General features: G+C 34.1%; 3 protein-coding genes across 7 annotated transcripts; all 3 read left to right on the top strand.

Annotated features, from left to right (window-relative positions):
- Nucleotides 1-341: 341 nt before the first annotated feature.
- LOC112787445 (uncharacterized) lies at nt 342-3,804 on the top strand. Its single transcript, XM_025830368.3, has 3 exons — nt 342-964; nt 1,294-1,455; nt 2,002-3,804. Exons 1-3 carry the CDS (start codon nt 419-421, stop codon nt 3,748-3,750), a joined length of 2,457 nt encoding a protein of 818 aa, XP_025686153.2. The 5' UTR covers nt 342-418; the 3' UTR covers nt 3,751-3,804.
- Nucleotides 3,805-4,222: 418 nt separating this feature from the next.
- On the top strand, nt 4,223-8,235 carry LOC112787409 (UDP-glucuronic acid decarboxylase 6). 3 transcript variants are annotated; one of them, XM_025830364.3, is made up of 14 exons: nt 4,223-4,506; nt 4,920-4,971; nt 5,155-5,257; nt 5,745-5,831; nt 5,949-6,036; nt 6,146-6,237; nt 6,369-6,433; nt 6,519-6,607; nt 6,796-6,873; nt 6,987-7,080; nt 7,255-7,321; nt 7,420-7,483; nt 7,564-7,604; nt 7,872-8,235. In XM_025830364.3, the coding sequence occupies exons 3-14, from the start codon at nt 5,180-5,182 to the stop codon at nt 8,055-8,057; spliced, it is 1,029 nt and encodes a 342-aa protein (XP_025686149.1). In that variant the 5' UTR covers nt 4,223-4,506; nt 4,920-4,971; nt 5,155-5,179; the 3' UTR covers nt 8,058-8,235. The 3 variants fall into 3 exon arrangements, with proteins under 3 accessions (XP_025686149.1, XP_025686152.1, XP_025686151.1); XM_025830366.3 differs by lacking the exon at nt 4,223-4,506 and adding an exon at nt 4,703-4,751; XM_025830367.3 differs by lacking the exon at nt 4,920-4,971 and having other exon boundaries at nt 4,264-4,506.
- A 389-nt stretch (nt 8,236-8,624) lies between these two features.
- Nucleotides 8,625-11,812, top strand: LOC112787373 (UDP-glucuronic acid decarboxylase 5). 3 transcript variants are annotated; one of them, XM_025830362.3, is made up of 14 exons: nt 8,798-8,917; nt 9,135-9,187; nt 9,276-9,387; nt 9,591-9,677; nt 9,761-9,848; nt 9,984-10,075; nt 10,186-10,250; nt 10,330-10,418; nt 10,503-10,580; nt 10,671-10,764; nt 10,961-11,027; nt 11,118-11,181; nt 11,268-11,308; nt 11,391-11,812. In XM_025830362.3, exons 3-14 carry the CDS (start codon nt 9,301-9,303, stop codon nt 11,574-11,576), a joined length of 1,038 nt encoding a protein of 345 aa, XP_025686147.1. In that variant the 5' UTR covers nt 8,798-8,917; nt 9,135-9,187; nt 9,276-9,300; the 3' UTR covers nt 11,577-11,812. The 3 variants fall into 3 exon arrangements, with proteins under 3 accessions (XP_025686148.1, XP_025686147.1, XP_025686146.1); XM_025830363.3 differs by lacking the exon at nt 9,135-9,187 and having other exon boundaries at nt 8,625-8,917; XM_025830361.3 differs by lacking the exon at nt 8,798-8,917 and having other exon boundaries at nt 9,060-9,187.
- Nucleotides 11,813-14,045: the final 2,233 nt, after the last annotated feature.

Raw genomic sequence — 14,045 nt, 5'->3', positions numbered from 1 at the left:
TAAAAGAGATGAAAGTGTTATTTAAATATCAAAAAATTATTATTTTTTCTATAAAATAATATAAATATAAATTCATAAAACTACTTTTTTAAAAAATAAAACTAATAGGAAAAAAAAATTTATACACTAAAATTAGTTATTAGTGTATTTATATATAAATACATATGTAATTTAATTTATTTTTAAAATATATTTCTATTTCAAACATATATTTTATAATTGTGTCACTTTAATGACTAATTTAGTGTATAATCGGAAGAAAATATAGTATCTTATTTCTCCCACACTTGTGTTATGCTGGTGCAGGTTCTTTTCTCACATTATATAAAACCCAAGCATGGCTCCAAACTCTCGCCATCACCATATAGTCACTACTACTACATACACTTTAATTACCTTAGCTTCAACAATAATATATATGATGGCAGCAGCCACTAATGGAGGCAAATCCATGTGGCAAGCATGCCTAGCCTCAGCCTTCCGTACAGCTCTAGCCACCACCATAGTGGGCTCTGTAACCCTCTTGGGCCCCCATTCCCTAAAAAAGCTTATCGAGCTGCCTTCATTCTCCTATGTCACGGTGGGAATAATCATCCTCAACGATGCCACCTTCGGAGACTCCTTGAGAGGCTCCTGGTATGCTCTTTATGCAACAATTCAGAGCATGGGCCCAGCCATGCTCAGCTTCTGGATCATTGGGCCCAGCCGCTTTACTAAGGAGACGATAGCGGTGGCAGTCGCCCTGGCCGCCTTCGTTGTGGCGCTACCGGGAGAGATTACGCATTTCATAGCTAAGAGGATAGCGCTTGGTCAGATAGTTCTTCTGTATGTCATAGCTTACATCAATGGTGCTCGTACTCAGCCTCTCATGCACCCTCTCGGCGTGGCGGCTAGCACCGCCCTCGGAGTGGCGGCCTGCATTCTCGCCCTGTTGTTTCCCTCTCCGCGTCTTGCATGCCGTCAGGTAATAATATTCATCCACCAAACATGCTTTAAATATTATCTTAAAAAAAAAGTAAAATAAACTACTTGGGTTGGTCAAAGTGATCAACTTATTCCTTCGATTAAATAAATGTCAGAGATTTAAATTTTACTTTATGCGTGTAGTATTTTATTAATCACTAAGAGACTCTTAAATAAAGCTCAAATTTAAAACGGATTAATACTTGATTTATTGTAGAATATATCATGAAAAAAAAAAACGGGTTAAGTATTGTCTTAAATATAAAGTATATTATATATATAGTTTGAGGTTAAATATGTATCTATTAATATATTTTTCCAACGGTGCAGGTGAAAAAGAATTACAAGCTATTAACACAGAATACGATTAAGAGGGTGAAGCTTTTGATGAAGGCAATATGTGAAGATGACAAGGCCTCTGTATTCATGTCAGTTTCTCAAGCCAACTGTTTCTCAACTACCAAGCTTCTCCAAATCATCACACACTACCAAGTATGCCTCACTAAATAACTCAATCCAAAAAAATTAACATTATTTAATATATTTATTAGAAATGGAGAACGATATATAAAATTAAATGTGGACACTATATATAAAGAGAGACATATAGATTTGGTATATATATCATCATTGGCCACTATGTTATGTTTTGTATTGTTAGAAATGTGTGTTAGTTAGATAATTAAAAATGGTTACTACTTAGCTTCTTGTTAGTTATATTTATTATTCTATATTTTTCTCTAGATTCTCATTTCTCTAATCGATCATCATGTCTCTCTGCACTAATCATCTTTTGTGTCATGATTTAGCATCATTATTGTTTTAGAATTTAATTTTTATATATTATAAATAAAATTTATACAGACAATTAATTATGTATATATTATCATCACATCAATAAAAATAATTAATATTCAAATTTATTACCTAAAAAATCATTTAAACATATAAATTTATTGAATGATCCTATAAAACTCTTGACAGTGCGTCAAAATTAAACTAATTATGTTAAAACACTTTTTCTTTCTATTTGAACAGAAAGGCATGAGGTGGGAGAGACCTCAAACCAAAATATTCAGATCCAATTGCTTATATGCTGTAGAGAAGCTTAAAGAAGTGGATATCACACTAAGAGGAATGGAACTGGCTCTAAGAAGCATCAATTCATTTCCAATAAGCATGATCAATGAAGACATGAAACATGGTCTTAATAGCCTCATGCAACAAATTAGCTTAACCATAAAAGAAACCAAACACAATTTGCATGGTGCTTCACTAACTGTCCCTGAACCAAGTGAAAAAAACATAACCAATTTTCTCCATTCCCTTCAAACCATTCCAACAACCCTACAAGATTTACCCTTTTATTTTTACTTGTTTTGCACTAAACTCCTCTACATGAAATCACTAGCTGAGCCTACTCCACCTAGTATTCAAGACCAACCTACTGAAAAAAATGGAAATCCAAATTTAAATTCTCCTGAGGGTAACAAAGAAAATTGGGCTAATTCTTTTGTGACAACATTAACAAGCCCAAAACTCATGGCATCATACAAGTGCTCTCTCTCATTGGGCCTTGCTGTTTACTTGGGCTTAGTATACAGCAAAAAGGATGGATTTTGGGCTGGGCTTCCTGTGGCTGTAACCTATACATCTGGCAGGGAAGCCACATTTAGGGTAACAAATCTCAAAGCCCAAGGAACCGTGTTGGGAACAGTGTATGGAGTTCTCATTAGCTTTGTCTTTGAGAGGTTCTTGGTACTAAGATTCTTGTCTCTTTTTCCATGGTTCCTTTTCACAAGTTTCCTCCAAAGAAGTCAAATGTATGGGCCTGCTGGTGGAGTATCTGCAGCTATTGGGGCCCTTTTAATATTGGGTAGGGAAAATTTTGGCCCACCAAAAGAGTTTGCTATTACAAGAATTGTTGAAACGTTTATTGGGCTTTCTTGTTCAATATTTGTGGATATTCTTTTCAGGCCCAAGAGGGCCTCAACATGTGCAAAAGTTGAGTTGTCCAATAGTATTTCCACACTAGTTGAGTCCATTGGATCCTTGTCCATCCTTCATGATTCATCGAAAACCAAGGTAGAACAAAACCAAAAGAAGCTAAAGGGTCATGTTAATAAGCTAAAGAAATTTGTTGTTGAAGCAGAAGCTGAGCCAAATTTTTGGTTCTTGCCATTTCATGGTGCTTGCTATAACAAACTCTTAGAATCTTTGTCAAGATTGGATGATGTATTGCAACTTGGTTCTCAAGCATTGAAGTTCCTCCAACAAGAGGTACAAAGATGTGAGGCATGTTGGAAAGAGCATGTGAATTTGATAGAAGGTGACATTGGACATTTGAAGGAACTCATTTGCAATTCAATGAAGAGTTTTGAGGAGATTTCTAAATTGAAATCTCTTGGGTTTCTTGAGAAGGAGCTTGAGAAGAAGAAGAACACTACTAGTGATGTTGAAGTGGGAAAGTCAACACCAAAGTCAAGTATATGCATGGTTTCTGGCTTAGGAGAAGATGGCCTTGAGAAAACTTTAGGATCTTATCTCCAACATTCAAGAAATGCTGTTGACCATTTATATGATGATGATGATGATGTTGAAGATGAGAAAGAGTTGAAGAGCCAAGTTGTTTTGAGTTTGAGTGCTTTGGGGTTTTGTTTGAGTGCAATCATGAAAGAGACAATGAAAATTGAAGAAGCAATCAAGGAATTGGTTCAATGGGAAAATCCATCTAGTGTGATTAATTTGTATGAAATATCTTGCAAGCTACATTCCTTGCACAAATGAAATACTCAATTGTTAATTTCATAAATGGAAAATTTTAAGAGAAATTGGATACTATATATGCATGTGTGATTTTTTTTTTTTTTTTCTGTTGGCTTGGAATAGTTAGTGTGTCCTTGCCTGTTTGATTTGTGGATTACACTTTTCAATATCTAAATAAATGAAAAAGTGTGATAAGAGTTTTATATATATCAAAATTAATAAATATCTTATACCAAAAATACTCTTAAACATATTAAAAATTAGTCACTAAATCAATTAATATCTGTATATAAATATTATAATATTATAGATTATAGATACATACATGTATATCATTATATTATATTTATTGAGACAGATCTTATAGGAAATAAATGATTGCTAGACAAAATGCTGGAGAAAAACATTGAACGTTTTTTAACTCACTAAAATCCGACAATCAATGGTGAAAAAAAAAAATGGTAAAATCATGAAACAGTGACGTGGAAACTACGGAATTGGAGCATAATGTTAATGTTAGAGCAGTGACAGCTCATCCTTGTTCAGTAGTCAGCGTGTTGTTTGTGACTTTTTGTGTTTATCAACAAAACATGCACACAAAATCAAGCTCACCTTACATACATCACATAACTTCTTCCTTTCTTTCGCATTATTACTAATTAGTTTCACTGATTTACAAATTCCAGATTTCACATCTCTGAAACTCTGACATTCATTCATACCCTGAATATCACCGCTCCCTGAAAACGCCTTTTGCTGTGTTCCTCTATCCTACAGGTAGTTCACTATTCAGTAGTAATAAAAAGGTTCAATTTTGGTACTTGGGTCTGTTCTCTGTAGTTACCTCTTACAGTATTCAGTAGGTGATTAAAAAAAGATTCAATTTTGGGTTTTGGGTACTTTGTTTTTCTTATTTTTTTGTTCTTTTTTAGTTTGGTATGATGCCAGCCTTTTTGGTTTCCATGTAGTTGCCTAGGAGCTTTCATGATTGTTATTCAACTTAACTTTCCGTGAGTTTGAAGGTTCCAAAAATTACTTTTTTTTTTCTTTCTTTCCTCACCTATTGCTATGTAATTAAGTAATTTAAAAAGAAAATTGTGGTTTAGTGTTTGGTAGTAGGAGAAACCTCAATTTCTGGATCTGCTCTTCCTACTATAAAACGGTGTTCTGATCATAGATCTTTGTGCCAGGCTTGTGATTTGGGGTTGTGGATTGATCTCTCTCTTTCTCTGCTTAAGTCAGGTCCATTCTCTCTTTCCCTCTCTCTTTCTCTCTTTCAATGATTGTTACTTAAGTGTCTGTCACTATCTCCTGGTCCATTTGCTTGGTTTCAATTTGATTTGGTTCATTAAGTTTTGATGTTTTCAACTAATTAATGTGTGCAAATGCTCATAATAAGTGTTGACCGTTTGGAAATTGGTTCAGGATTTGAACTTGAAAGATTTTGACAATGGCAGCCAATGCTTCTAATGGAGCAGCAAAGCAACCTCCTCAGCCATCTCCCTTGCGCTTCTCCAAGTTCTTTCAGGTCATCCCTCACATGGCATTCTGTTATTCTGATTATGTTCTTCTGTTTTTGTTGGTTTGGATCCAGTTATGTCAATGCATTGGTAATCTACTATTGATGGTCTCTCATAGAGTCCTGTATTTGCATATACTCCCCTTCTCTTATAAATGAATCTTTGATTGTTGGATCTGGTAAATGTTACTCCTTTGGTTTCAAAATAACTGTGAATTTGGATAATGTAACGAAAGTGGTACATGAGAAAATTAAATTTTAGCACATGTGGGTCAGTTATACTACTTTCCCATGTCACTATCACATTAGCATGGTTCATATCACGTGGCAGATGTGTATGCAGAATCATATTACATCTCATGATTGAGAAGTGAGAACTCATTTATTACCTGGATAATGTTTTTGCCAGGAAACCTTTCTTTTTATTCATGGCCATTTCTTTTTCTCCCTCTTTACACAAATTATTGGTTCCCTAACTCTTTCTCATTGAAAACAGTCCAATATGAGAATTTTGGTTACTGGAGGAGCTGGATTTATTGGCTCTCACCTAGTTGACAGATTGATGGAAAATGAGAAGAATGAGGTCAGTGCAGTTGAGATCTTTCTGTACTGCTATGCATAGATCTGAAGTTTATTTGTGATTCAACAAGTGCTATATACAACTTTGGTACAGCATCTCACCGTGTGTTCATCTAATCAGGTCATAGTCGTTGATAACTTCTTCACTGGATCTAAAGACAACCTTAGAAAGTGGATTGGTCATCCTAGATTTGAGTTAATTCGTCACGGTATAGTCTTCGCATTTTCTTTCTGTTGCAAGAAGCTTGGTAGTTAGATAAGATATGAAAATCACTTTTCTTTATTTCCATGTGCTTACTTCTCTTTTACTATTTGTAGATGTCACGGAGCAATTACTGGTGGAGGTTGATCAAATTTACCACCTTGCTTGCCCTGCTTCTCCGATTTTCTACAAATACAATCCTGTAAAGGTGGGATTTTTTAGAGTCTGATCTATTTCTTTACAAAAATCTTTCCATGTGTCACTGTCAATGGTAAATTGTTCTATCTGTTAAGTAAGTTTTTGTTAAACTATCTAATAGTTGATGGAATAACTTTGCAGACCATAAAGACAAATGTGATTGGAACACTGAACATGCTCGGGCTTGCTAAGCGAGTGGGAGCAAGGTTGGGGATCTATGTTTATTATTTATTTTATAGTCTAAACTGCTTGTGGAAATTGCTTTTACTAATTTGTAATTTTGTTCAACAGGATTTTACTTACATCTACTTCAGAGGTATATGGAGATCCCCTTGTGCATCCACAACCAGAAACCTATTGGGGAAATGTTAACCCTATTGGTATGTAGTTAATCAAAGTTTTTTATCTATGGAAATCTTAAACTGGGCAATCCACTGTTTAGTTTTAGCATGTCACAGTGGTTTATCATATATGTTGCTTGAATTGTATCTTGACACTTGACATTCATATATATTCCAAAGCTTGTTATATTATGAGGTCATACTCTAAACATAAAATGTGCATGCAGGAGTTCGAAGTTGTTATGATGAGGGCAAGCGAGTTGCAGAAACTTTGATGTTTGATTATCATAGGCAACATGGAATTGGTAATTCCTTATCCTTTTTTCCTTGTGATGTCTTCTCATTAATAGAGGGTATGGCAGTACATGTTTTCTTCTGCTACTAACTCAATGTGATGTTTATTTCCATCTGTCCACAGAAATCCGAATTGCAAGAATCTTTAATACATATGGACCTCGAATGAACATTGATGACGGCCGTGTTGTCAGCAATTTCATTGCTCAAGCACTCCGGTAAGACGAATATGCCGATAAATATTCATGAATTGTTGATTGCTAGTATCTCAGTTTATTTGCTAGGCCTTCATGAAATGATTTAAATACCTCCATTGAGCTGATTAGTCTTGGATCCAATTCGAGCTGGAGTCTTCAGTTGCTACTTCTCATGTAGTTTTTTGTATGTGACAGTGGTGAACCCCTAACAGTCCAACTTCCAGGAACTCAAACTCGCAGCTTCTGCTATGTCTCTGACATGGTATATATACAAGGCGTTTCTCGTTCATGCTTTGTCATATTTTATTTTACATACTAAAATAGCTATCTCATTCTGCTTGCGTGTTTGTAATGTACCAGGTTGATGGCCTTATCCGTCTAATGGAAGGCGAAAACACAGGTCCAATCAACATTGGGAACCCAGGTTATAGTTTAAACTGAAACCTTTGTATAATGATCTTTCGGACAAGTACTAACTTTTAGTCCATGGCTTTATTCTTTCAGGCGAGTTTACTATGACTGAACTTGCTGAGACTGTGAAAGAGGTTAGTAATTTGCTTTCTTCTCTAACATTGACACAACAGTATGAGACTCACATGCAGTTGTCTTCACGTGAAGTTTAGGGTTGAGAACCGTTAGATGAATTGACATATTTGACTAAATTGTCATCTAAAGATTCTCAACTATCAACTTTACAAGAAAACAACTGCATGTGAGTTAGGGCATGTGTGTGTAATAGAATAGATCTACAATCATTAAGGAAGTAACTAATTAATGTTGCTTATTGCATCAACTATGGTTTGTTTATGCAGCTTATTAATCCAGATGTGGAAATCAAGATGGTTGAGAACACACCAGATGATCCAAGACAGAGAAAACCAGACATAACAAAAGCAAAGGAATTGCTTGGTTGGGAACCAAAGGTCAAGTTGAGAGATGGCCTTCCTCTTATGGAAGAGGATTTCCGTTTGAGGCTTGGTGTTCCCAAAAAGAACTAAGATTGTTCTTCCTTTTTGTTGTTACACCTTTATCACTTCATGTCATTATGGATTTTTATTTTTCGAATCACGACTTTGTGTCAATGTTAGATATTTCATAATAATGGATATTTTGGCTTGGAAGTGGATAATATTAGAAACGGCAATATGGAATTATGGATCTTGCCATGTTGAATTATATGAGATGTTCAGCTTAATTTGTTCTGTTCTTTTCTTTTTAAAAAGAAAAATTAAAATACAAATGAGTTAAAAGATGGTCAATGATTCTTTTGTTAATTTAATTTTGATGTATATTTTACACATATATTTAATCATGTAACGTTATATCATTAAAAATAATTACAATATCTAAAAAACAAATGTAATTGTGAGTCTGAATGAAATTAAATATTTTACTCTTATCAATATATTAAAATTAAATTTATAAAAAATTCAGGTAAATAATACTCAAGAAATATGTAAAAACCCAACAACTATATTAAATGCTTTAATTGCTCATCATGTTTATAACAAAAGGGTAGACTAAAGAAATTGAGATTTGAGAATGAGATTGAGAATGTTAAGGGAGGGGAAAAAGACAACCTCAGAAGTCAGCAGTTAAGTGGGGGAACATGACACGTGGCAGCAGATGTTGGTGCATGAAGTGTAACTCAGAGCAGCATTTTCTGCATGTAACCGAACATTTCTCGTCTCCTCTTAATCACAGAAAAAAGAGTGTGAACGTGTGATAGTTGTTGCATTTGCATCTATATTTGGATCCTTCACTCACCTTCTTCTTTCGGCACGATCCCATTTATTTCCATCATTTCTTCCTTCACTTCCAATCTCACGTCAAATACTCTTCCATTTACGTTCATTAGGTAGGCAAATTCAACTTGTCATATTCAATTATTTAAGATCATTACGCGTTCGGTGTGAATTCCATCACTACCTTTTGAAAATTGAATTTGGTTAATTGAAATTCTTTTTTAAGTTTCCGTTTTTGTTCCAATTTTGAATGGTATAAATTTCAATCTCTTGTTCTACTTCATCTTTCTCTCTCTCTGTGTATATATATAAACGGGTCTGTGATCATAGGTTACTTGGAATAGAAGCTAGTTTAGGATTGATCTTTGAAGCGCTTAGATCAGGTTTATTGCATGCTCTCTCAATTTCTGTCTCTCTGTTCTTTATTTGTTTGATGGATTTTAAGCCATATGCCTTGATCTTGGTGTGTAGGAATTGAATTTTAGAGGACCTTGCAATGGCATCGAAATCTCCTAAGGATGATAACCAAGATGGAAAGCAACCTCCCTTGCCATCTCCGTTGCGTTTTTCCAAGTTCTTCCAGGTGAATTTTTAGCTTAGCTTATCTATTTTGATTCGGAAATTTCTTGCTACATTGTTCTTCTTTCACTGACTTCGGGTTAGATATGGTTTTTGCAATCTGTAAACTGTTTCATAGTTTCAAAATTAAGATATTGTAGCTACTCTTTCTTATTGATTCTGCATTTGTTGGAGAATTCATTTAGTTCTTTTCATTCTTAACTATAGCCCAACATGAGAATTTTGATCACGGGAGGAGCTGGATTCATTGGCTCACACCTCGTCGATAGACTCATGGAAAACGAAAAGAATGAGGTCAGTTTGTCATCCTTTCTTATAATATTGTGTTTTTTTTGTCACCTCCTATTTAATTCTACTAACTAGCATCTTCTAATCAGGTCATTGTTGCTGATAACTACTTCACTGGATCCAAGGATAACATCAAACATTGGATCGGTCATCCAAGATTTGAGCTTATCCGTCATGGTACAGTCCATCTTTTTAACTAACCAACTGTCTTATATGCTGTATGATGTGCTTAGTATATTATGTTTTGCATTGCTTATAAATCTGCATAAATTAACTATGCTGATGCACATTATCACTCTTATCCCTTTCTAGATGTCACTGAAACTTTGCTGGTTGAGGTTGATCGGATTTATCATCTTGCTTGCCCTGCTTCTCCTATTTACTACAAATATAATCCTGTGAAGGTATTCTTGAGTTTTAATTTGTCTTCAATCATCTTCTTCTGTCATGCATCATTGGTTGAAAAATGAACCTTGAGAAACCAACTAATGTGCAAAGAAATAATATTCTTCAGACAATAAAGACAAATGTGATTGGCACACTGAACATGCTTGGGCTTGCAAAGCGAGTAGGAGCAAGGTTGGAAAACTTTCTATGTCAAGTAGTAACAATTTCAGCTTATACAATCAGTTGGTCTTAGTTCTTGTTTTATTTGCAGGATTTTGCTTACATCAACTTCAGAGGTGTATGGAGATCCTCTTGTGCATCCCCAACCTGAGACCTACTGGGGCAATGTCAACCCTAATGGTACATGCTTTTATATCAGTCTCAATCTGTGTATCTTGGCTTAGTTTATAACTGTATATGCACTGAATCATTGTGCTATAACAGGTGTACGAAGTTGCTATGATGAGGGGAAGCGTGTGGCTGAGACTCTGATGTTTGATTATCATAGGCAACATGGCATAGGTAAAATGAATTTCTGCTCTTGTTTTCCTCAAACTTGGAAGAAGCTTTTCTTTGCAACTCAACTTTGTTGTTTACATGCTTTTCATGTAGAAATACGCGTTGCAAGAATCTTCAACACATATGGACCACGCATGAATATTGATGATGGCCGTGTTGTTAGCAACTTCATTGCTCAAGCAATTCGGTATCTGAACCTCTTTCTCTCCTTATCCCATGGTTCGGCCATAATTACATGAATTCACCAATTAGCTGACATATCTAATACGAATTCACAATTTATCTGCATGCCAGAAGTCATAAGTATACTTTCAACATAAAACATTTACATGTGACTAGCAATGATGCTTACAATTTCTCACATAATCATTGGTGTGTTGTAGTGGTGAGTCCTTGACAGTCCAATCCCCGGGATCACAAACCCGAAGCTTCTGCTATGTCTCTGATTTGGTATGCATGCATGCATATCCGTCTTTGCATCTTTGTTTCATTGAATTAGTATTTGTAAGCTGATTGATTGTGTTTATTGTGAAATCATAGGTTGATGGCCTGATCCGTCTCATGGAAGGATCAGACACTGGCCCAATCAACCTTGGAAACCCAGGTTAGACCTTATTCCAAACCTTGTAGTTGCTATCATTCCTTTCTTGCCTTGAGCAAATTATATTGAATCACTCTTCTTTTTTGCAGGTGAATTTACAGTGCTTGAACTTGCACAGACAGTGAAGGAGGTTAGTTTATGCTTTTACCCTTCTGAGTAGCATTAAACAGAAACCAATAAGATCCTAATAAAGTTGTAATTTGTGTTTGCAGCTTATTAATCCAGCTGTGGAGATAAAGACAGTGGATAACACTCCTGATGATCCAAAACAGAGAAAACCAGACATTACAAAAGCAAAGGAAGTGCTTGGTTGGGAACCAAAGTTCGCATTGAAAGATGGTCTTCCTCTTATGGAAGATGATTTCCGAAAGAGGCTTGGTGTTGCCAAAGCCAAGTGATTTTATTCTCTCATTTTTTGATAATATGTCATGTTAAATTATAGATAATAAGCGAGGCCAAGCTAATAGTTTTCTTTTTCTTTATTCTTCACTTTTTATAATTATAGTTATGACGTTGAAGAAGTTGTAGTGCCTCAAATTTTGCTTCCTCTACTATCACACCAAGAAATCAAAACTTTTGTTTGACAATGAAATTGTTATTTAGTTGAAATAAGTGAAGTCGCTTCTTTCTGTTCTCTCTCCACTTTTCTACAGAATTCAGGCCGCACTGTTCTATTACATATCGATGATTTTTTATTCAATACTTGTTAACATCAACGTTTAAACTGGTTTTTTTTATTTTAATCAACTGAGCATAAATTAGTATTTTAATGATTTAACAATTTTGATACTTGATTGTTAATCATTTTTTTCAGTAATTCTGAAAAAGACTTTCCCACTGTGATCTAATTATAAAATAATTTTTTATATAATAATTTTATATATTTTAGTAGTTTTATTAGATAAAAATAACTTGTTCATACATTTTAAACACAACTACTTATTTTAAAATAATTTTTTATTTAAAATATATAAATATAAATTAATTATTATAAATAAAATTATTAAAATAAATTTATATATTTTTAATATTTTTAAAGATAAATACCCTATCTAGCCCTAATCCTTTTTTTTTTTTTTTCGTAAGACATAACATTCCTTAATCATCCTTAACCTTCGACCGTATTCACTGATGTATTAGGTGACAATTCCAAATAGTTACAGGGAGTAAAATTCCCTTATCTACCACCTCCTCTTCTTCCTTCTCCTCCTCCTCTCTTCTTTTTTCTCTTCTTTAGACCTCTCATCATCACTACCCACCTCTACAGCCGTAAAATTTTTCTGCAAGAGGATCATACTAGATTATGTCCTAGGTACTTCCTTTCAACCTGCATTAATTTCTGAGAATAGAGACAGTTTCATTAATTTTAGAGAAACTTGTCTCATGGCAGTTTGAGTTTGGATCTTAGGATTTGACTTGAAACAATGAAGACCCAGTAGAGTCAGGTGCTGTGGAGGGCGATTTCGAAAATCCTTCCACAAGGTTCGGTCGTGGCTCTGATAAAAGGGTGGCGCCACCGAGATGAGAGCCACTGGAATGGATTAGTGCGACGACAGAGAAACAGAACGAGAATACGATTAACAGTGTGAATTTCAGCTGCAAAAAGAGCTTCTAAGAGGACGATGATTCAATGTTGGCAGCGATAGAAGATCACCAGAACGTTCAGTAGTGTCAAAAGAAAGCAGGGGAGGACCATGTCTACGTGGTGGTGTTGGAGAAACTCGGATGGATGTCTGGGCAACCATTGATGATGGGTAGAGGAAAAGGAAAAAGAAGAGCAGAGGATAGAGAAAGAATTTTTAGTCCCTGCAACTATTTAAAATTGACACTTGATACTATTATCTGATACATTAAACGGCAACCATTTGTCATTCAATAACAGGGATTAATATGTTTATTTTTTGGTTAAATACAATTTTGGTCTCTAAGGTATAATTGAAAAATTTTTTTCGTCCTAAATCTTTTTTTGCATACAAAATTGTCCATAAGATTTAATTTGGTTTTAAAATCGTATTTACTTTATGGACCAAAATTGTATAGAGTCTTCCCCTTCCTCCTCCTTCTTCTTTCCTTCCTATTCACAAGAATAAAAACGCTCTTTTTTTTTATATTTTATAATTTTTTATTATGAATAATTTGGTCTAAAATATTAATATTTAAGTAAAAACACATTTTAAAACTTAGTTTTAAACTTTAAAAATGATTTTATATGAAAAAAAAATTTAAAAACTTAGTTTTAAATTTTAAAAACGATTTTATATGAAAAAAAATTTAAAGACAAAAAAAATTTTAATATATACTTTAAGAATTAAAATTGTACTTAATTTTTTATTTTTTTAATGAACAAAGGTCAAATTGAAATTTAAAGACAATTAGAATACATTAAAACTCACGAAAAAAGGATAGAGATCAGATAAAAAATTTATTCTATTTTTAAATATATTCTAATAAAATAAAATAAAAATTTATATACAACTATTTTTATATAAAATTAATAATTAAAAATTATTAAATAATTTAGTATATTTAACTAAATTCATATATTTGAGCTTCTATCTTCTACCGTAAAGTGGACCTGTCGCCACATCAGCTCCCTCCTTATTCTTTATCCAAACTTGTCGAAATTCCAAAATACCCCTCCGTGCCACCGCGTCCATGTTCCAATAAACACACAATGCACAGAATGACAGAAAAGCGAGAACATGCCACAGAAACTGAGAAACAAGACAACGGCAGAACTCAGAAGTTTGGGGTTTTTTACTCTATTATGCACATCTTCATCACAATGAATTGGTACACATTTTTTTAAAAGAATATTCTAAAATGAAAAAACAAATAAAATAAAGAAGTGAATAATTAAATATTAA

The sequence above is a fragment of the Arachis hypogaea genome, chromosome 3 (assembly GCF_003086295.3).
Source record: "Arachis hypogaea cultivar Tifrunner chromosome 3, arahy.Tifrunner.gnm2.J5K5, whole genome shotgun sequence".
Taxonomy (NCBI): domain Eukaryota; kingdom Viridiplantae; phylum Streptophyta; class Magnoliopsida; order Fabales; family Fabaceae; genus Arachis; species Arachis hypogaea.
Note: the sequence above shows the minus strand (reverse complement) of the source record. Positions and strands in the feature narration are given on the sequence as shown.